Source organism: Hydra viridissima, unplaced genomic scaffold (genome assembly GCF_058129835.1).
Source record: "Hydra viridissima isolate aposymbiotic clone 2 unplaced genomic scaffold, HvirCarnegie_v1 scaffold_13, whole genome shotgun sequence".
In the NCBI taxonomy this organism is placed as follows: domain Eukaryota; kingdom Metazoa; phylum Cnidaria; class Hydrozoa; order Anthoathecata; family Hydridae; genus Hydra; species Hydra viridissima.
The window spans coordinates 9,452,989-9,475,294 of record NW_028324312.1 but is presented as its reverse complement, the minus strand read 5'-3'; the positions used below and the strand labels follow the sequence as shown (position 1 = coordinate 9,475,294).

Below are 22,306 nucleotides of genomic sequence, written 5' to 3'. Positions count from 1 at the left end.
AATAATAGGTAGTTTCATTATTGGAACTTACTGCTTTTATCTATTTACTACAAGCCAAAACAACATGCTAAAAATGCAGTTTATATCTTAATTTGATTTTTTTTTTTTTTTAATGTTAATATTGTTAATCCTTTTGCACTTCGAAACAGATTTTATAGAAACATTTTTGATAAATGTTTATGTTAACTGCAATGTCAAAATAGGTTACTATAAATAGCTAAATCGATTTTCAGTTTTTATGAGGTGTTTTTTTCTTTAAATATTATCGATTGACGCATCAATACGATTTATAAAAAAAAAAACCTAATTACCTTTTATTGTAAATTTCTGTCAGTTAAAATGATATAAATATATGCAATTAGTTTAATTTTTTTTAAATTTTCTTTTTTTTATGCCTAACAAGTTGTTGTACGTAATTAGGGGATCTTTTTAAACGGGGAGTGAATATTGTTGTTTTGCGCATTTGTCAAATATCGAGTTACTTAAATTTTGTAAGGTGTTTGACTAATTTATTAGCTTTGTAGGAAAGAAAAAATTATTATACAAATTATTATATATATTTATTAGCTTTGAGGAAAGAAAAAATTCTTATGTATGTTAAATTCTTATATATATTAAAAAGAAAAAGTTCTTTTATATATTAAAAAGAAAAAATTCTTATACATGTAAATCATTGTTTTACTTTTTATTATTCTGGTGAAAGGTCTCCAACAAAAACTTGATTACTCTTAATAAAAATTACTCTTAATAAAAATAGCTCTATTCTCGTGACCACGATTAAGGCAAAAACGGGGAAGAGAGGTCCTTTACTGAAAACTTTTGAAACAAAGAGGGCATATATAAAATTGGTCAGATTAGTGCCATATATAGTTATTAGGGTGTCCCAAAAAAAAAAAAAAATTACCTCTCAAGCTTTTCCCATTCTCTAAGGTCTAAATGGGCTAAAAATACCACAGAAAAATTTTTTGTTCCAGTAAAAGTGATATCTGTAAATTTTTATTTTTCAAAAAAAATGCAATTTTTTGGAAAAAAATCATGTGTTTTAGAAATTCTCTTGAAAATATATATTTCCAGTTTAAAGAATTAAATATTTTTGAGTTGTTTCTTTGTCAGGTACTTCTTCAGCTTCTTTCTGTTGTCTTTGGCAACCAGCATGAGGTTCTGTTTCATGCTGTCCGACCTGTAGCCTTCAACAAAGTCCTGGATTAGTTGGATATTCCTTTCAGCGCAGTCATTGATACATTTAATCGACTTCAAAAACCTTTTAAATATATCAACTGTCTGACTGGCATCTCCGCTGCTCCACTTCTCCACCTCTTCAACAGGGATCTCACATAACTTGAACAAGATTCAGCTCTGGGAACCTACCAGCTCAGTAAGCTCTGTTGACCTGCTAATAACCGGTAGCTTCGGTTTCCCCATATGAAAATGGTCAGGAACATCACACTTGACCAACTTTTCCAACATTTTCTTCTCTATCTCGTTGTCAATATCATCGTCAGCTATGGACAGAATAACTAACTGTTCTGTTAAATACAAAGCATGCCGCTGCATGCTGGAAAGAAGGGCCTGTCCAAGTTTTGGGTAGTGGTCCCTTATGTCAAACTATGACTTAAAGGCAGCCAAGTCATTTGAAGTGGACTTGTTGACCATACAGGAATTTAAGAGCCAGGGCCCATAACATACAGAAACAAAGAATGCCGCTGTCTTTACCATCTTCTTCTCTTCCTCATTCAATACCTGGGCTATCTTCTCAGTCATCCTCAGGGTCAGCAGGTATAGAGGATCTGCCATGAACCTTTAAAATAAATTGTTATTATTACTAAATTTGTAAGAAAAATTTGAAAATGTACTTTCCCCTAAACACAAAAATTATTGATAGTATACTATAACTGTATCCGGCTTCATGGCAGGCTCCAGGTTGATAAAAATGAAATCCAGGCACATATCCACCCAAATAGAAGATTACTAGCTCACAAAGTTTCTTGTAGTCCTCCCTGTTAAATGTCTCTATAGTCAGTGCCCTCTTGCCAAACTCCAGGGCCTCCCTTGCAATATTGTACAAGGATGATCCGACCTGTAGCTCATTCCAATCAAACCTAATGATCTCCTCCATCTTGTCTACCTCCTCCTTGATGTGTGGCCAGGTTTTCTGCAGTCTTAGGTAGAGTGCTCTTCTTGACCCCTTTGTTTTCTCACCAGTAAGAGCCTCCATAAAATGAGAAGTGTGTAACTCCAACATGTGTCGCCTGCATAGAAACCAGAGTAAAGGAATGTTGAGGATGTTTGTGAGGATGTTAATGGCCCCAACAAATACTCCAGTGTTGGAAGCAGTGGTGTCACAGCATATGGCAAAGATCTGATCAACAATATCATAATATTCTAGGAGATTTAAGATCACATCTGCCTGGTTAATTCCCTTGGAGTTTTCAGCTTGAACTACTCCAAGGAGAATGTCATGTGTGTCATCAATATCAGGAGATGTAACACTGATTGCAATCCTTTCAACAGTAACAGTTATGTTCAGGTTTTCCTCCATCTCTTTGATCTGTTTGCCCTCTAAATGCAGGACAAGCCTCTTTCCCTTCAAGGTTTTCATTATATCTTGTCTTATCTGGTCTTCTAGTAATTAAAGAAGAACCAGCATCAGGTTCAAAGGAAGCCTCAGAAGAGCCAGCATCAGATTAAAATGAACCCTCAAGTTCACTTAGAACTAGTTCTCTTGTCGAGGAGTTTGCTGCTCTCCTTAATGAACTCTTCCTGTAGCTTATTGAATCTACTAATGTTCGAATCCCAGTTTAGATCTCTCAGATGGATTAGTTTGCAATATTTAATGTGGAGCTTCAGAATCTTATCCCTGATTATACATAAAAGAAGTTTATTAATTACATAAATATTGGTTTTTTTTTTTTTATTTGTATTGGTATTTAATTATTTATTTGTTTGTTTTTTGATTTACTTCTTTGTTTAATAACATAATTAAAAGTTACTTTATTTTTTACCTGACAGCAGCTCCAGAAATGAGTTCTCCAAAACCAGCCTTGTTCCACACATCCATTACAAGAGAAGTAACAATTTATGGTTGGGATCTTTACAGGATCTACACTTGCAGATACGTTCTTTGCCTGGAAAACTTTGAGGACAAGCTACAACAGTTTTTGTAGATTTGAACTTTAAAGCTTTGGAAGATTTGATAAACCTCTGAGCACATTTCCAATGATGGGGAGCTGGTTCGTTGGCAGCTGGTTGATAGGATACTTGAGAAGAAACAGTAGCCTTCTGGGATTAGTCTGTATCTTCCTCTTTTTTCCTTTACTCTTGTCTTTTTTACGATGACGGTCCATTTTAGAAATTACAATTAAATATTAAAATATATAACATACTTTAATTTATCTATTCATTCGATCATTCATTGAACAACTATATTATTCATTGAATCTTTTTTTAATTTTTAGCTATGTGCAAAATACATTATGTAGCATGGCAACAAAAGTAAACTTGTATGTAGTACATATCTCTAAAACGTGTCATATGATCAAATCGAGCGTAATTAAATTTACCTTTTTAATTGACCACAGACGACTTAAATTGGCATTTAATCACACTAATAATAATAATAATATTGTTAAACTAGGGGATCATCACTAAGTTTATTAAAAACAAAATATAACATAAGAATAATTTCATTACAAATATATCAAACATTGAAATAATAGACATTTATTTTTAAAAAATCGTATTTTTTAAATTTTACAGATATCACTTTTTGACAACGGTTTTTTTATTTTCGTTAATTTTTAGCCTTAGGCGGCATCAGAGAATGGGAAAAACTTGAGAGGTATCCTAAAAAAAAAAAAAAGTGTGTTTCTGGGACACCCTAATAGTTATGGTCAAATGATCAGTTATTTTTAATAAATTTACTTAATTGAGTGTATTTAACGTTTTAAAGTCAATTTCCTTTTTTTAAAGAAACATGTATCAAGGGGATACCAAAAAATTAGTAGTTCATGTATAATTTACGTTCGCTTTATATTAATCTTATTAAATAAAGTTCATGTTATAAAAAATATTACAAGATTTTAGCTTTACTCTTTCATCAATTTAAGGCATGACGAAGTCTTATTACTTTGTGTCAGTAACTAAAATCGTATTGTTTTGAGCTTAGCAATGTCGAGGAAAATGGTTCTGCCTTACACTGATATGAGTTATGTCAGTTGTAAATTACTCAATGATAAGTAATTGGTAAATTATTTTACCTGCGCATACTTTTTTTTTTTAAATTAACAGATGGTTTAATTTTTTCAATTTGAAGGCGTTTTTTCTAATTGGGTATTAGTTAAGGTTTCGCAACTTTAAATTGTGGAAAACTGCCACTTTAAATTAAGTAACAGACCGACGATAACCCTGCTTTTTGCTAGTTTACATTAGATAGGCAAATAAAATTAACACCGTTAAAGAAATGGTAAAATATTTGGCAACATGGCTCTTTTGAAGACCGATAAGGAACGAGTTTGATTCTCATTCCCTAACAGAAAATGGAGCAAGATATGAGTGTAACTAAGAGGGTGCTATTCGCTGGTGCAGAACTCATGATTTATTGGCCGAAAGCATAAATTGTAGAGTATATGGCGTTCCGAACACACAGCAAGTAAAAAAAAGCACGACTGATCCAGGAATTTGGAGATGTCCCGTTAAGCGCTGCAAAAGAACATATAGTTAGAAGTAACGGCAGTTTCTTTGTGAAATCTCACTTACATTTATAACATGATTTAGGGTTAAAATAAGTTTGGATTAGAGGCGCAAGTGAAAGTCGAGGGTTTTCCTTGAACGAAACAAAGCAAGAAATCAATATTGAATCTGATCACACAATTGTTGATTGCAGTCAATATTGCAGTGACATTTGCGTCAAATTTTCATTAATAAACCTGCACCAATAGGCGGGCCAGGGTGCATTGTTGAAAATGATGAATCCGTTTTTTGTAGAAGAATGAATCACGTTGGTCGCGTAACTCCGCAGCAGTGGATATTTGATTGTCATGAACCTGCGACTAACAAAAGTTTTTTAAATCGAGTGCAAAATCACGACGCTGCAACATTGATTCTAATTAGACGAGTGGATCCTTCTTGTCACAACTATCTGAAACGATGTGGGCCGCTTAAAATGATTTGCAAGAGCCTAAATATCAACACGACGCAGTTTACTACACCTACAACTTCGTAGATCTCCAGATGGGGCCCCAAATCACGTGGAAGCTACGTGGTGTAAAGCTAAAGGCAAATTTAAATCATTGATGGGTTCAACCTATCGCGAGATGATGGAAGATTACATATCAGAATTTAAGTGAGACCAAAGATTCAACGAACATCGTTTATTTCATTTTAGGGATTAAGTTGCAACAACATATCCTGTGTAATCATCATAATCAATCATAAATAAGGGAGGCAGAGGTAGAAACCACAGTAGCGCCCATTACTTATGTATCCAATGATATTGTTGAGCATTTTATTGATCATAAGATTCTCCATCGTGGGGAAAGTCTAGTAGAACTGATATCGTGAACTAAACTTTATCATAAAAGTTCGTACAAGATGTCACACGGTTGGCGAAAGAAACTATCACTCAGAAGTCGATAAAAGTCCATTTGTAATTATGCGCATATTTGCTTGAGGTATAATTTAGCCAGTTTTAAAATTCTAATTGCGCGAGTTTCAAAGTGGCTTTTAAAGGAACACACTAATCGAAACGATTTAGAATGGATGCGGCAATGAAAAGGTAGTTTTTAAAAGTTATATAGCGTTTCCATTAGTTAATTTTACAAAACATGAATATTTAAAAAAAGACTAATTAGTATAATTGAATTGTTTACTAAATGTTACAATAATAATATAAAAAAATTATAGTTTTGTATTAAAAACTTTTTTAATGAAAGTTTTGAAACATAGTACTGTTATTATTATTGCTATTATTATTGCTTTTATTATTATTATTAATACTATGTATTAGAACTTTCATTTTTTTAATGATAAGCCTATATATATATACGCTTATCAATGATAAGCTTATATGAAGGCATATCATCTAAACAAACTTATTATTTTAGTTCAGATTTATTAGATTATGATGACATAACTGACATGTCAAATGATGAAGCAGAAAATTTCATAAATGTGAAATGTTATTTGATTACTTTTTAGTGATTTATATTGATTTAAATTATCTAAAAATTTTAATGTATATGGTACAAATTACATGTTTTTAAGTTAATAAAACACAGTTGTTAATTGTAGAAAAAAATACAACACACATTTGCAATTATATTGAGAAAGTTTTACAATGTCTTGTTTTAGATAAGAACAAAATAACATATTAGGTTTGCAAGGTTTTTATTTATTTTTGTTTCGAGTCAATTTGTCATAGTTATACTTAAATTTTGATTGAATAAAAAGATTTAAACTCTAAAAATGGATCAACAGCTAAAATATTAGATAACATGTGCATTTACATTTGAGATTCAATGAAAGAAGCTGATCTATGTCTTCAAAACTATGCGATATATAATTCTGTTCGGTATGCTGCCTTTTCAACCCCAAAGAACTTTGGTAATACAGGTATTTAAATCATTATTTCTTGTTTGATTTTGAAGTCTTCTAATCATCATCTCTGTTCAACTTAACTGTTTCATAGATTGTACACACATGGCTAGTTTTCCTTTTATTTAAATAATGTTGATAGAAATAAAGATTTATTCCTTTTTTCTTCTTCATCGTGAGCTTCATGTATCTATATTTATTGTAATAGAATTGTTTCTATTGTAATAAACATAATTCTATTTCAATAAATATAGACACATAACATTCATAACAGATTTTATGAGTTAAACAATTTTTTTAGATATGCATGCTGATAAGCACAAACTGTTGTGGGAAATGTCTTCAGACTTTCATAACACTCCTTATATTGTTCTGTCAACAAAAAGATTTGACTGTCACCATGGCTTTGATCGAACTTCTCGTAAAAAGTAGAAATATGTAAAAGCAAAAGAAAATCAGGTAGCAATCTTGACAATGTAGCAGTATTAATATGTTCTAATTTTGCATTATTTTTTGTTTGTTTTAGCAGTGCTGGGTAAAATACTTTATAAAAGTTTTTAAAATAAAAATAGTTCCAAGTATTTAAATTAAAATTTATTTAAAAAGTATTGAAAATATTAAATACTTTTTTAATTCAAAAAATATTCTTTATTTCAAGAAATTAGACCATTGGTACAAATCTGAATATTTTATCATTCAGGATAGAAAAAAATTTGAATGCCCTGCAAAGGTTAACATGAAAGAAGTTGTATACTTTACTAACTTAAATGTAATAAGTTTTGTCAGCGTTGAAATATTCCAAAATCTCTTTAAACTAACTTTTTACTTTGGATTTTTTCTTAGGTTGTTAACCCAAGTAATTATTGCAAGAAGCAAGTGTCTAAAAGTATTCACAGTGCTTTGTCACAACAAAATGTTATGACATATTCTAGAAAAATTAAGGTTGATATTTTGTGACAACTTAATATGTCACAAAAATCATCCTCTTGGAAAGGTAAAATTACATATAGCTTTTATAGAAATAGTAGGTATTTTGATGATTCCATTTGCTTTAACAAGTAGTTACTTTCTATAACTGTATACTTTAAAAGTTTATATTACTATTGTAGTAGAAAACTATAACAGTAAATAAATTGTTTAGAGTAAACTTCTGTCTCAAAAAATAGACCATTGGTTGTCAAGTAAAATTTCTGAGTTTGTTAAACAAGGCATTTTGAATGTTCGGGAGATGAAAAGAATTTTGAAACTAACTGTTAATGAGATGTTTGGAGAAAAAAATCTTCCAACTCCTAACAACCGTAGATTTTATCCTAGAAATGATATTATCCGTGCTCATATTGTTATGGAATGTAAAAAGCAAAAGGTAAAAGTATAACATCAATTGAGGAGTGGACTTGCAAAACCAGATAATTCATTTTTTTTCATTCTTAGATAATGGCAAAAAATGTTTTCCATTAAATCGAATAGCTAAAAATTAAAAAATCAAAAGCTAAACAATAGATATCATTAAAAAATGTTTGAGATAAAAATTTGAAAATTGTGCTCTTTTGATCTTATTTTTATTACATTTTTAAAAAAGCATTTTATTTGGTTTTTCATGACAATTATTTTTATATCTGGTTTTGACCAAAAATTTATTCCTAACTGGTTTTCCAAAAAGCTTATAAAGTTAACTTGACTGGTGACAATTTAAATAATCGGTATAATTGTGCAAAGCGTTCCTCTGCTTTCAAAATGTGTAATTCTAATGTTTGATACTTTTAAAGGGTTGATAAAGTTAAAACTCAATTGTGTAAATATGGCTTTTGTGGTTTTAGTAAATTTTTTTTACATGATTTTTTCCACACCACTGTCATCAGGACGATCCCAGTTTGATTTTAAGGTAGTTTTAATATTTTTTTAATTAACACTAGTTTTTTTTTAGATACTCAAAACATTGATCAGGAATGCTTAGAAAACAAAATAAAAGATTGGAAGAATAGAGATGGTTCTCTTAAAATTCATTATAAACCAAAAGTGAGTGAACGTCAAGACGAGTTCCTTTTTGTTTACCAAGCAGGCTGGCTAAAAGAAACTGCTCAATAAATATGGAAATGAAATGATCTTTTTAGATGCGACATACAAAACCACTCGGTATTCGTTGGCCTTGTTTTTTACAGTTGTAAAAACTAATGTTGATTTCCAAATTGTAGCAACATTTGCTTCCGAAAATGAAACCTTTGAATCAATTAAAAAAGCACTGAATGTAATAAAGTATTGGAATATTGATCTGAAACCCTTATATTGTATGAGTGATTATTGTAATGAGGAAATACGAGCTCTGGAAACTGTTTTTATTGGTTTGTTTCTTATATTAATTTGTTTGCTTACAAAATTGATTTCTATGTTTTCTTATAAATTATTCAATCTTAAACACAAATTGTTGCTGAAATGAATGTCATGCTGATTATAACTTCTTTTTTTTGTTTTTTATTAGGGTGTGAAGTTTTTATATGCGATTTTCATAGAGAACAGCCATGGGATTGTTGGCTTAAAAAGACAGCAAACGGTTGCTACAGCAGAAAAGATGAAATTTTGAATATATTACGAGGTCTTGCTTAGTCAAAAACTTGTGAAGTGGAGGTAAAAGCCACCCAAGTGTTAGAGTTTTCAGAATTCTGGAGACAGGAAAGTTTTTCTAAATTAAAACAATATATTGAAACTAATTGGTTGCCAATTAAGCAGGTATTTATTAATAACTGTAACTCAACTATTTATACTTAATTTGATTATAGATGTATTTAAAACCTATACATGGTTAGAGTTTCTAAAATAAATATGCTGTTTTAATGTAGAGGTGGATCTACTGCTACAGACAAAATCGTCTACTTATCAGTTGTAACACAAACAATGGTGTCGAGAGGCAAAATGCCTCTTTTAAATATTCCTATTTAAAAAGATACAATAGTTCATCTTTGACTGGAATGTTGACCTTATTGACAGAGGAATTTTTCACTGATAAACTGGAAAAGTTTGTGTTTTTTCCCCAAACATTTTCTACATAAATGACAAGGCAACTAACATTTCTCTATGATAGTTTACTTTTTCTATACTAAAATTTTAACTTTGCTTTAAATAAACAAATTATGGATTTAATTTTGAATAGACTAATGTCTTAAGTGTTGGTTTTATTGTATATGCAAATTTTAGTTACACTGATTTCAACTTCAAGATGGATGCCAGATACAGAAGATATGCTTGTTGGGTGCCAAAATATCTCTACAATCGCCTGCACAGTTTTGTTAAGCATTGCTTAAAGCGAAAGTCCACTGCTGGTTGCATGGATTTAAACAAAGTTGTTATGATTAAGCATGGTATTTTTTCAGTATCTAGTACCTTCGATACTTCAGTTCAATATTTTATATCATTTGGGGATGAGATTAGTATACCAAAATGTACCTGCGTTTATTGGCTATCAACAGCTTACTTATGAAAACACTTTTTTATTGTATTCCGGAAGTATCCTGCATGGTCTTGGAATGCATTGTCTGTTCTTTATAGGAATTCTCCATACTTGAAATTAGATTCCGAAAATTATGAAATAGAGCACGAAAAAACAATTTTTAACTCATTCAAGGCATTGTTGCCTCTAAAACAAGAACAGACTGTTATTGCCAATGAGACACAATCATGTAAAAATAATCAACCCATTTTTTCTGGTGTAGATGTAAGGGAGATGTTAAATACAGTGAAAAATTTATTATTTGAGCTTGATGAAAACTCAGATAAAATCATGCCACTGCATAAAACTCTTTCTTCACTTATTGAAAAATTGAACAAAGGAAGAGTAAGAGAATATGGTATTCCTGTTCGCCGTAAAACTGATAAGTGTACACATTGTTGGTCTACAATATATCACAGAACATCAATAAAATATGGAAGAAGCCTATATTAGTAGAGAAGAAGCCTATATTAGTAGAGAAGAAGCGTTAGATTTTGAGAGGAATGAAGTTGATCAGAACTTCTGGTCAAATTTCTCGCCAGATGATCTGCACAATTTTGTTGAAATGATACAATATCAAGGCTTCGATGCAGTGGCCGTGATTGCATCATTCATGAAGAAATCAGCATATAGAAATAGGCAATTGGAGCTTGCTCAACTAATAGCTCTGGCCATGGAAAGAGGCACTAACATCAGTAAAATGAAAGTCATACTGGCGAATATATGGCAAATATAGTTAAAAAAAATAATATGCGATGTTGGACTTATGAAAGTTCTTGGTGTTTGTACTGATAATGCAGCCAATATGAAAAAAGCATGGCAACTAATAGTTACTGAATTTCCTCACGTATATCCTTATGGATGTCTAGCACATACCTTAAATTTAATTTTTACTGATGCGAGTAACTTGAAATCAATAGCAGATTCCCAAAGAAATCGCACAATGGTGGTAAAAGGGATAAAGAACTCTCAAATTTTATCAGCTTTGTTAAAACAACATTAGCAGAAATCAGGACAAATCATTAAACAATCACTAAAGCTTCCAGTAAAAACTAGGTTTATTAAAAATTAATTTTATAATAAAATTAAACATAAAAACATAAAAAATAAAACATAAAAAGTATTATTATAAATTTTTAAAAAATTTACATTACATTATAAATCATAATACTTAGTTTGGAAACAACATTAGGCAAATAAATATTTAATTATAAATAAATATATTCTTCAGATGGGCTTCAATTATACATTGTATGGAAAGTCTTCATAACAACAGATTAGCACTACGGGGATTAGCTATTGACGATGAAGCAAAATCTCTTGCTAAGCCTATTCAAAACCTATTGTTGTCAGAAGTGTTCTGGGATAAAGTGGATGGGTTTATCAAGTTATTAAAACCAATAGCCATAGCCATTGCAGCAGTTGAAGGAGATAAAGTCTAAGTTGAAGGAGATAAGTCTCTCCATTGTTGCAAAAACATTTTCAGATTTAGAAAAGTCTTTTCAGGACAATATCCTTTGCAGTCCAATTCTAAAAAGCGAGGCAAATGCAATGATGGAAATAATTGCCAAAAGAAGGAAATTTCACATTCGAAACATTCATCTTGCTGCAAATTTAGTGGATCCACGTTATAAAGGATGTCATATCTCTGGAGATGAAATGGTGAGTATTTTCAGAATTTAATCCTCATTTAAATTAATTGAAAAAAAAGGAAATTATATTTAAAATGAATTAAGATACCTTATTCAAAACATCTTCTTTAGATTGATGCCATTGAAACGCTACATAAATTAGGAAAAATGGATTCTTCTATTAAAGAATGTGATGACAAAATTTTGGGTGAGATAGCTGATTATAGATCAAACGAAGGACTTTTTGCAAAACCTTTTATATGGGCTTCAGTAAAACATTCATCTCCTGTAAGTTGGTGGAAGGGAATATGTTGTTCTTGTGCTCCAATACTATCACATATTACAAGTAAAATTTTATTACTTCCACCAACAAGTGCTGCAGTCGAAAGATCATTTAGTAGACAATCTTGGATCCACAATCAAAAACGGAATAGATTAACAAATGAAAGAGCTTCAAAATTAGTATTTATATCACATAATTTACAACTCAAAAATCTAAAATGTAATGCAGAACCATCAACAAGTGAAAGCCAAGAATTTTTTCTGGACAATGGTACTTCACAGAGTTTAGAGTCAGAGGTATCAAGTGACTCTGAAGAATACGGATTTGACTTTACAATAGAAGACCTTAATGAACAAGAAAGCCAGAATACAGAGTCTTTTGTTAATTAAAAATAAATTTTTCAAGTGATGTACTATATATTTATCATATATCATGTCACTATTATATATTGTGTTACATTTATAATAAAAATAGAAATTAAGTAAAAATAATTTTTTTTAATCTAAAAAAACAAAAAAAAACTTTAAAAAACAAAAAAAAAACACAAAAAAAACACAATTAAAAAAAAACGGTTTTTTTTGCAACTCTATAGTCGATAACAAAAATGTCAGCTCTCCAAATAAAAGGTTAAGAGATGTTTTTAGACAATAACCCAATATATTATGATGGCACTTTGCTTAGGGATGTTGCGTAAAAACACCTTTTCTTTTTAAAATCTTATTGCATTATTTATGGAGTAAGAGTGAATATTGAAAGATAAAATTTTATTTGGGAATGATAAAATCACTTTCGCAAGGTTAGTGGTTTACTAGGGGAGAGGTGATAAATCAGAAGTAAGATAAATAATTTACTAAGATGAGGTGCTAAATCAGCCACATATAAAACAATTTATAAAAATTTACAAAAAAAAATACATAACTAGCTTGTAGAATTTTTATCACTATCCAGGCCCGGATTAAGGCGTAAGCAGTGTAGGCTTCAGCCTACACAACCACGGATTTAGGGGCACGGGCACTACGTACTATCCCTTTTTTTTTTTTTAAACCAGAAAAGTTGTACAATCTGTAAAATAATTATTGACAATAAGCACAATACTATCCTGATGTTATTTTTATTTAAATAATATCGGAAATTTGAAATAGTAATAATCAATGCGTTTTGTCGTACGGTCTTCTAAACCTCGTTTTATTTTTAGATTGTTATTTTTCCGTAGAACCGGTCGCACACCGATAACGTATGTGGAGCTGCAGACGGCAGACAATGCCAGTGCGTTTACTTATTTATAATTGTCGTAGCTCGCCGCCGATGGTCATAAATTGGGTAAAATAGTATTTAAACTATTTTACCCAATTTATGACCATTTTTTAAAATTTTTTTAAAATATTTTTTTTTTATTTAAAATATTTTAAATTATTTTATAAAATATTAAATAGTATTAGTATTTCGTATACACGTGTCACGTGCATCGAAAATTCCTCCGTTTGGACGTACGTATGTTTTGTTAACACTATTGTAACTTGTAAATTTAAATTATAAAGGTTTTTTTTTAGTGCGAGTAGTGCGTTTTATATATAGTTTAGTGTTCTATATTTATGTAAAAATGGATCAGAAAAGACATATTAGTGGAGCCCAAGAGCGAAAGCGTGTAATTTTTAAAAAAGAAAAAGAAGTGATTTTACTTAGTAAAATGCCTAGGTTAAATAATTTTTTCAAACAAATAAATAACATTACTCCTAGTTGTGTTGAAGATAAAAAACTAGAATCTTCTAATGATATAACTATTACTAATAATTGTTCTACTACTTCTACTTCTATTCAATGCACTGCGTCTTCTTCAGATCAATCAGTTGTTGATGTAAAAGAGGAATCAGAAAAATCTGAGCTAAATGTCATTCCTAATCCTCTTACGCAGAATAATACAAATAATTTTAAAGATCCAGCAGATTGGATAAATAGTAATATATGTCGTAATTATATTGCAAAATTTGGATATGATTAGAACATTGATGCAGATTCTACCTCATCAAAACGATGTTATTCTGATTATGATCGTTATTGTAGTAAATCAATCTTTACGAAAAATCGAAAAAACGTAAAAATGGCTTGTTTATTCAATTTCAAAATTTGTATTATTTTGTGCTCCATGCAAATTATTTGGATGCAGTACTCAACTGGGAGATGCTGGATTTAATGATTAGAAAAATGGACATTTACTTATTTTCCAGGCACGAAAATTCTTTGGCACATAAAAATAATACATTAAGTTTTATTACATTACAAAGTGATGTAGGTAGAATTGACACTCAATTGGCAACAAAAGTGACTGATTAAATGAATTACTGGAAAGCTGTTCTTCACCGAATTGTTGAAGTAATTAAATTTCTCGGTGCAAAAGGTTTATCATTCAGAGGTGATAATGAACAATTTAACAAAATTAACAATGGGAACTTTTTGGGAACGTTGGAGTTACTTGCTTAATTTGACCCTTTTATTGCTCAACATATAAAAAAATATGGGAATAAAGGGAAAGGAACTCCGTCTTATTTATCATCCACAATCTATGAAGAACTTTTACTTTTGATGAAGAATGATGTAATTAAAATTGTATTAAAAGAATTAAAAGCAGCCAAGTATTATTCTTTAATTGTTGATTCTACACCTGATATAGCAAGCGTCGATCAACTTGTTATTGCATTAAGATATGTTTTACCTAGTGGTGTATCTGCAGAAAGATTTTTAATATTCATTCCAAACAGTGGTCATAAATCTGAAGAAATGAGCAATGTTGTAATGGATTTTCTTAATTCACACAATATACCAATTGAAAATTGTCGTGGCCAGAGCTACGACAATGCGAGAAATATGTCAGGTCAGTTTTCTGGATTGCAGTCAAGAATTAAAAGTTTTAATTCATTTGCAGAGTATGTCATGTTCTGCACATTCTCTTAACTTGGTCGGAACGTGTGCAGCAGAAAGTTGTAATTCTGCTACTTCATTTTTTATGCTTCTCCAGGAACTATACAATTTTTTTTTTTTTTTTCTACTGCACGTTGGGACATTTTAAAAACATATTTGAAGAAAAATCTTTGTGTAAAAAATTTATCAGTAACTCACTGGAGTGCTTGTTTTGATGCTTGCCATGCTTAATTTAATTCTTATTCATTTATAATTGAAGCTTTGCATTGTGTAGTTAATAATCAGAAAGAAAAAGCTATATATAAAGTAGAAGCTAATGGGTTGCTTGCAAGATTAAAAACTTTAGAAACTGGTTTAATGATATTCATATGGAATTCAATATTAAACAGGTATTTTTCACTCTCTAAATTGATTATTTTTATATAATAAATTATGCTTTTATTTATTTTATTTTATTAGGGTAAGCTTAATAGATAAATAAATTAATATAAAGTTTAATATGATTTTAGTTTTAATGCTACAAATAAAAAATTACAATCAACTGACATTGATCTTCATACAGTATTAGACCTATATAATGGCCTTGAAAACTTCTTGGTACAGATCAGAGATGATTTTGATGTTTTTGAAAATAAGGCTGTAGAAATTACTGATTGTTCGGAGTATGCCAAAGATTCCAAGAGAAAAACAAAAAGAGAAAGGTATGTTTAACTTATTAATTTTAAAAGACATATAAAAAAATTTGAAAAAAGTCATAAACATTAACAACATTAAAAACTTTTTTCTTAGGCTATGGCTGATGAATCAGGATCTCAACCTCTCACAGAAATCACAGGAAAATTAGATTTTGTTAGAAATGTATATTATGTGATCATTGATACTCTTAAATGTCAACTTAGTTCAAGAGGACAAGCTTATGAAAAAATATCAGATATTTATGGGTGTATACCCACATCGTATAAAACACCAAGTTCTATTGTTATAAGGAACACATGTGAAACTTTGGCAAAATATTTTATTGATGATGTTGAAAACTCAAGCTTACTCATAGATGAGTGTATTCTTTTTTCAAAATTAATTTCCACGGATAAAAATGTAAAATCTGTTCTCTCTATGTATAAGTACATCAAGACCAAAGAATTAGAGTGTATGCTTCCAAATTTAGAAGTAGTTATGCGTATGTACCTTAGTACAGCAGTTTCAAACTGCTTAGGCGAAAGAGCTTTTTCTGTACTTAAAAGAGTTAAATCCTACTTGAGGTCAACCATGAAGGAGGAAAGACTGAATGCATTAGCAATATTTAGCATTGAAGCAGAATTGGTTGAAAAATTAGATTTTAATGATACTATTAACACATTTGCCCATCAAAAAGCAAGAAAAAGAAAAGTATAAAGTAATAGTTTGTTATTTTTTGTAATATGATTATTTTATATTTACATATATCTAAAATATATTTTGTTTTAATTTTTATTTTATGTTTTTATTTGTTTTCACATAGGTATTATATACATGTACATATTGATGTGGGTAATAAACCTAAAATAAAGTTTTATTATTTATTCAAGTATTGAGTAGATAAATATGTAAAAAAAAAAAATTTAATTGGGGGCACCAAATATTTTACAGCCTATGGGCACTGTAGACCTTAATCCGGGCCTGTCACTATCGCTTAATACTTTTCTAACATTATCCTACTAGGGGGAGGTGATAAATCAAAAGTAAGATAAGTAATTTACTAGGGGGGAGGTGATAAATCAGCTATATAAAAAACAAATTCTAAAGTATTTCCAACAAAAATACACAACTAGGTTGTATAATTTTTATTACTATCGCTCAATACTCATGTAACACTACCCTTCTAGGTGGAGGTGATAAATCAGCCATATAAAAAACAAATTCTAAAGAATTTACGACAAAAAAACATAACTAGGTAATTTGTACTTGTATAATTTTTATCACTATCGCTCTATCCTCTTGTAACACTATCCAACTAGGAGGGAGGTGATGAATCAGAAGTAAGATAAATAATTTTCTAGAGGGAGATAATAAATCATAAGAAACAAATTTTAAAAAAATTACAACAAAAATACATCAGTAGGTTGTATATTATTTATCACTATCGCTCAATATTTTTCTAACACTATTCTACTAGGGGGAGGTGATAAATCAGAAGTAAGATAAGAAATTTACTAGGGGGGGGGGGGGGGGGGGAGGAGGTGATAAATCAGAAGTAAGATAAGTAATCAGCCACATATAAAACAAATTCTAAAGTATTTCTAAAAAAAATGCATAACTAGTGAATTTAAAATTATAAGTTATAATATAACCTATATGCTATTGTTTTTCTTCTGATTATCTTTTACAAATATAAAGTTGGAACATCACAACATGACCGAGTAAATTTAATTTCTAGAATTGTTGACCTTGTTTTTCCTTTTAGTTGTTGTTATTAAAGTTTATTGCGCTGAAACGGACGCTTTAGGCACAATTCTAACAACTATTATATGAAAGCGCAACCTCGTTATAGGTTTTCTATGGAGGGAGGTGATAAATCAGGCGGAGGTGATGAACTACTACCAATGTCATAAGTGTCATTGCAAGTGAAACTAAATCTTGACTTATAGTCTAGTCAAATTAGGGTCCAACCTGGACAAAATTTGGATAAAGATGAATTTGGTATCATTCGAAGCGTAATTTTATCTACTTTAACATATCCAAAATCCACCAAAATCCATATTGGGCAAAAAAAGTTATGATTATTTTAGCTCACCTCACTTTTATTCAAATTTATTGAAAATACAAAAAAAACCCGTCGTGTCAACTGTCAATAAGTTGTAATAACTTATTATAAAGTTGCTTAGTCTTTATAAAATTTTGCGCAGATATAGCCTAATGTGTAAAAATTTAAAAAAATGAAATGTGCTTCAGAAATCTTTTAAATGCTGATGTCAGCAGTTTTTTTACAATATTTTTTATATAGGCTAAAACTAATAGTATATTAAAACACCTTTACTTAAAAATTTATTAGATATATAGTTGATATTGAGACGGAAATAAAAAAAAAACTTGTTTATTAGTATAGCTATTTAAAAAAACAAGCATTTTTGAAATGTTTTCTTTCATAATAAATATATTTTTAACTACTTTTGAATAATTTTTCATTTAAAGTTTAAATATTAGTGCTTTTTACACTCGACTAATATAATTAGAAATAATATCAAGTCAAAAATTTTTTCAAAAATGTTTCCATCTCCATCTTTACTACTTTCATATTCATTTTCGCTGTCATCGATATTGACGTTATTTTTTGGTACATTTGTGCACTCCAAACCTTGGCACTGTCCGCAGGCTGTCATGCAATTTATTCCATGACGTTGACATTGGCATTGTTTTCCACATGGTGTTTTAGTATTAGTGCCGCAGTTACATCTTATGATATTAAGAATGTGAATTGGATCCTGAATAAAAAAATACTGAAGTTGAAAAGTTAATTAAAACTATTTTTGGGAGCTGGTTTAAACTTAGATTGTTTATTGAAAAATGAGTATTTTCAAGAAATCCGTTTTGAAAGTAAAATTGGCATTTGTGGTTTATTTTTCTGCTCCAGTATACGTACCTTGTCTGTCTTTATAGGTACTAAAACGTAATTTTCCCTTCTCCATCCCTTCTTTGTTTCATCCATATTGACTTCCAACGATTCCTGAATTTGTAAATACACTCGAAACGAAGGTACTTGATCGCGCTTTCAGTAGGTGGTAGTCGTTCTGGCTAAAAAAAATATGATCATTGTCTTGCATACCATACATGTTCAAAACCACTTGTATTCCAACATTAGCTACCTGATCTTGTGTTGCAAAGGGATCTTGGAATACTGTACATAAAGATTGAGCGAACTCACTAGTCGATTCAATAAACTTCAGTACAGCTATCTTTCCTTGACTAAAAAGCGCAGAGGTAGTATCACATCCACTCCATGCATGGATAGACAACAAACATTTTTTCACGTGATATGATAAACTTAATGTCACATTCTTTATGCTGATTGTTTCAGTATTTTTTTTCATACTTTTTTTAGCTTTGCGGTGCAAAAAAATCTCACTCATGGTTTGATCCCACATGTGAACCAACATAACAAGAATGTCTATATCATCAGCTTGATAGTCACACATTTTCCATTTTGTACAAGCTCAATTCCTTTTGTAGTAATGGTTCTGTCAGCGTCTCCTTCGCATTCCGCTATTATATGACCTTTTTCTCTTAGCTTTATTACCAATGCTTTGATCAAAGCAGTTTTGTTATTACTGTTTGACAGAAATTCAGATTGTTTGCAGTTCACTTGGTTTTTTGGTTTGAATACAATGTTGATAGACTTTCTTGCTCTCCTTTGATGTTCTTGATCTTTGATGGATGATTTGTAACCATTAAAAATAATTAAAGTATGATTACCATACTTTTTTGTAATATATGTACAATATTGTTCAATAATGTCTGAAAATGTAGCTCGGAGACTCCAAAAAACTCGATGCAGCAAAGCTCGGCCGTCATAAATATAGGTTGTGTCATTATTCACTGTTAAAATAGTTGAATCCTTAATGAGTTCTCTACCAAGCTCTGCTTTGTTTGGTTTCCTCATTAATCCATCTTTGAAGAGAGATGTGGGCTCCGGTGTTAAATCATATTCGAAGCATTCAGTTAAATCTTCAACCCTCTCAATTAGCATGATTAGTCTTTGGAACAAAACATAAGGAACTACGTGGACTGCATCGCCATTAACTTTAACAGATGGCATCAACTTGGCAAGTGTCTTGACCTGCTTTGAACGCTTGATAACTGCTTGATTGACTGCAATATTATTAAGACTGTTTTGAATCTCTAAACCCACATTTTCTGCTTGATCACAATTGACTTCATCATCCTTATCAGCACATAGGCCAGTAAATATACATTGAAGTCCTGAGTCTTGAAATTCAAATGGGTTAAACAGCTCGAGCTGCTCCTTTAATGCTTTAAAATCTTTAGTATCTCTTTTTCGCCGAGACTCACCAGATTCACATTGTTGCTGATTGCTCTCAAAACGATGCTTTGTCAATGTTAACATGGAATTATGGATTGCTCCGCATTTGTGCAAGGTACTGACCCAAAGATTCCTTGTAGTCTCTGACATACCCTGTTCCTCTGGTTAAGCCTCCATTGCTTCTTATTGATTTCATCATGCACTGTCCAATTACTAAATCAGGCCAAAGACCAGCCCAATATCGATCTGTGCGTCTAATACAATGGTAACCTGATTTACAGTACTGCTCATAAAGCCAAGGATGTTCTGAATTAAGTGAGTGCATGGATTGTAGATATAACCGAGCACTTTTGGCATAGTTTATATGCCCTGTTGCGGCAAATAAATTAAGCATCAGCCTGATGGCTTCCAGATGTTCGTGCCAATTCCCAGTTCTCTCTGCTCTGATGAACATTTTGATAATGCTAATGTATTCAAGATATTGCAACCATAGTTTTGCTGTTCTGGTTGAATGGGAAAGCTGTATTTTTAAATTTTCAATAAGATTTGTGAATCTTATAACTACACTGCTATTGTTTATCTCTTCCAAATCCATGTTTCCTTGGACCAGATCCATATTTTCTAGAGAACTATCAGCTTCATCTTTAGGGCTTTGTTTAAAAAGTAGACTCATCAAGAAAGACTCAACTAAGAAGTGAGCTCTTTGTGCTCTATAGAGCACTAAGAGCTCACTTATAGCTATATTTATAGCTATAGCTACTGCTTTACCAGTCATTGTATGCGTGACAGAGTTGCTTGCATAAATAAGTTCGAGTAATCTATTCAGCCCTCATGACCATACCAATACTTCCTAGGAAGCTCATTAAGATGTGGTATCCTCCCAATCGAATAACTTACTCAATTACTTAGACTTTGCAATTTCGTAAGCTTTTAACCATAAAGGCTGATCAAAAGTTACACTTGGAGTAGGTAAATTGATTAATTTTGCTTGGTTTTGTATAAAAACAAGTGCAGAATGAATGCAGTTTTCATCAGATGGGTTTAAGTTAATGATAGGCGCCATGAATATCTCACTTTTCCGGGATGACAGTTACTATTATGATGAAGTTGATAATAATATGATGATAATGATATGATGATAAATTTAATGATGATAAATTTAATGATGATAAATTTAATGATGATATATTTAATGATATATTTAAAATGATGATATATTTAATAATTTATCTAAAATTCAAACATGAAATTTAAAAATAATATTTAACAACATCAGCTCCACTGTTTACCAAGTACACAAAATATATTATTTTAAAAGAAAAATTAGCGCATTTTAGGCATGCTATGCTGGTATTAAAGTAAAAAATGATGATGTCAGCATTTTATGTAATTAATTTTTACATTTTTATAATTTGTAAACTTTAAACTATATTTTTACAAAATATTATATGAATCGCGTCATTTTTCGCTGAATTATCACAACTTATTGACTGCAAGTCGTACGGGTTTTGTTTATTTAAAAAAAAAAAAACTACAAAGTGAGGTCAACAATAATATTTATAACTTTTTTTGCCCAAAAAGAATTTTGGTGGATTTTGGATATATTAAAGTAGATAAAATTACGCTTCGAATGATACCAAATTCATTTATATCCAAATTTTGTCCAGGTTAGCCCTTTTTTAGACTTATTTTGACTAGACTATTATCATCTGAACATCGCCAGACGAGTTAATGAAATTTAAATCATGTTTGTTTTAATTTTCGGGCCATTAACTTCAGATGGTTTTTCTCTTTCCTATTTTTTCAGACATGCATATTCGGGTTTAAAATCAATAAAATTCAGATAAAAGCGAATAACAAATTTCAGTGCCTTTCGGAAACTCGAGAGAAGTTTTGACTTAGATATGTAACAATGAGAACATGCCTAATTGAAAAATGCTAATTAATGCATTTATATGCAATATATCTAACGTACGGTTCGGTTAGAGTGCAATGGTTAAGTCTCTTTTATTCATTACGTTGGTTTAGTAAAAAGTATACTCTTTTACTCTACTTGTAGTGTTCATTAGTGTTTTTCATTGAATACTGATCATCTTTATTCTTACTTCTTTACACAATTATCTTTTACTTTTCTTTATTTGAAACGGCAAGAGTTTCTCTTAATTCTTCTTTAATCAATATTTCCTCTGATTTCTGTCTAAGTCTTTCTTTCTTCTGTTTATTAAAATAAAATTTTTTCTTCGATAACTCATAAAACTTCTTATTTATTCAAATTTTCTTTAACCACAAAAATTGTTTTTCCAAAATTTCCTCATAAAAACTTTCCTAAAAAAATCTCTTTTGCTTCTCTTTAAAACTCTACTCCGTCTTCTCTCATTCTGTCCGTAAAA

General features: G+C 30.5%; 2 protein-coding genes and 3 pseudogenes across 3 annotated transcripts; 3 read left to right on the top strand and 2 right to left on the bottom strand.

Annotated features, from left to right (window-relative positions):
• Window positions 1–1,410: 1,410 nt before the first annotated feature.
• On the bottom strand, window positions 1,411–2,696 carry LOC145183114 (uncharacterized). The gene is made up of 2 exons (XM_090070931.1): window positions 1,902–2,696; window positions 1,411–1,801 (listed from the first exon to the last, which is right to left on the bottom strand). Exons 1-2 carry the CDS (start codon window positions 2,597–2,599, stop codon window positions 1,606–1,608), a joined length of 894 nt encoding a protein of 297 aa, XP_089927057.1. The 5' UTR covers window positions 2,600–2,696; the 3' UTR covers window positions 1,411–1,605.
• Window positions 2,697–5,753: 3,057 nt separating this feature from the next.
• LOC149880374 (uncharacterized) lies at window positions 5,754–10,525 on the top strand (annotated as a pseudogene). The gene is made up of 10 exons (XR_016446127.1): window positions 5,754–5,773; window positions 6,102–6,175; window positions 6,487–6,609; window positions 6,893–7,050; window positions 7,435–7,585; window positions 7,733–7,979; window positions 8,516–8,930; window positions 9,068–9,315; window positions 9,426–9,601; window positions 9,781–10,525. The product of XR_016446127.1 is annotated as an uncharacterized LOC149880374 (transcript).
• Window positions 10,526–11,506: 981 nt separating this feature from the next.
• Window positions 11,507–12,375, top strand: LOC149880373 (uncharacterized). Its single transcript, XM_090070760.1, has 2 exons — window positions 11,507–11,734; window positions 11,836–12,375. The coding sequence occupies exons 1-2, from the start codon at window positions 11,624–11,626 to the stop codon at window positions 12,373–12,375; spliced, it is 651 nt and encodes a 216-aa protein (XP_089926886.1). The 5' UTR covers window positions 11,507–11,623.
• A 1,942-nt stretch (window positions 12,376–14,317) lies between these two features.
• Window positions 14,318–15,852, top strand: LOC149880372 (zinc finger MYM-type protein 1-like; annotated as a pseudogene).
• A 2,675-nt stretch (window positions 15,853–18,527) lies between these two features.
• On the bottom strand, window positions 18,528–20,794 carry LOC149880371 (uncharacterized; annotated as a pseudogene).
• Between the last annotated feature and the right edge of the window lie 1,512 nt (window positions 20,795–22,306).

Coding starts and splice junctions, on each gene's coding strand:
- LOC145183114 (XM_090070931.1), bottom strand. CDS start 2,599: ATGAAAACCTTGAAGGGAAAGAGGCTTGTCCTGCATTTAGAGGGCAAA. Junction 1,802..1,901: donor CCTGGAGCCTGCCATGAAGC/CGGATACAGTTA, acceptor CAATTTATTTTA/AAGGTTCATGGCAGATCCTC.
- LOC149880373 (XM_090070760.1), top strand. CDS start 11,624: ATGATGGAAATAATTGCCAAAAGAAGGAAATTTCACATTCGAAACATT. Junction 11,735..11,835: donor ATATCTCTGGAGATGAAATG/GTGAGTATTTTC, acceptor CATCTTCTTTAG/ATTGATGCCATTGAAACGCT.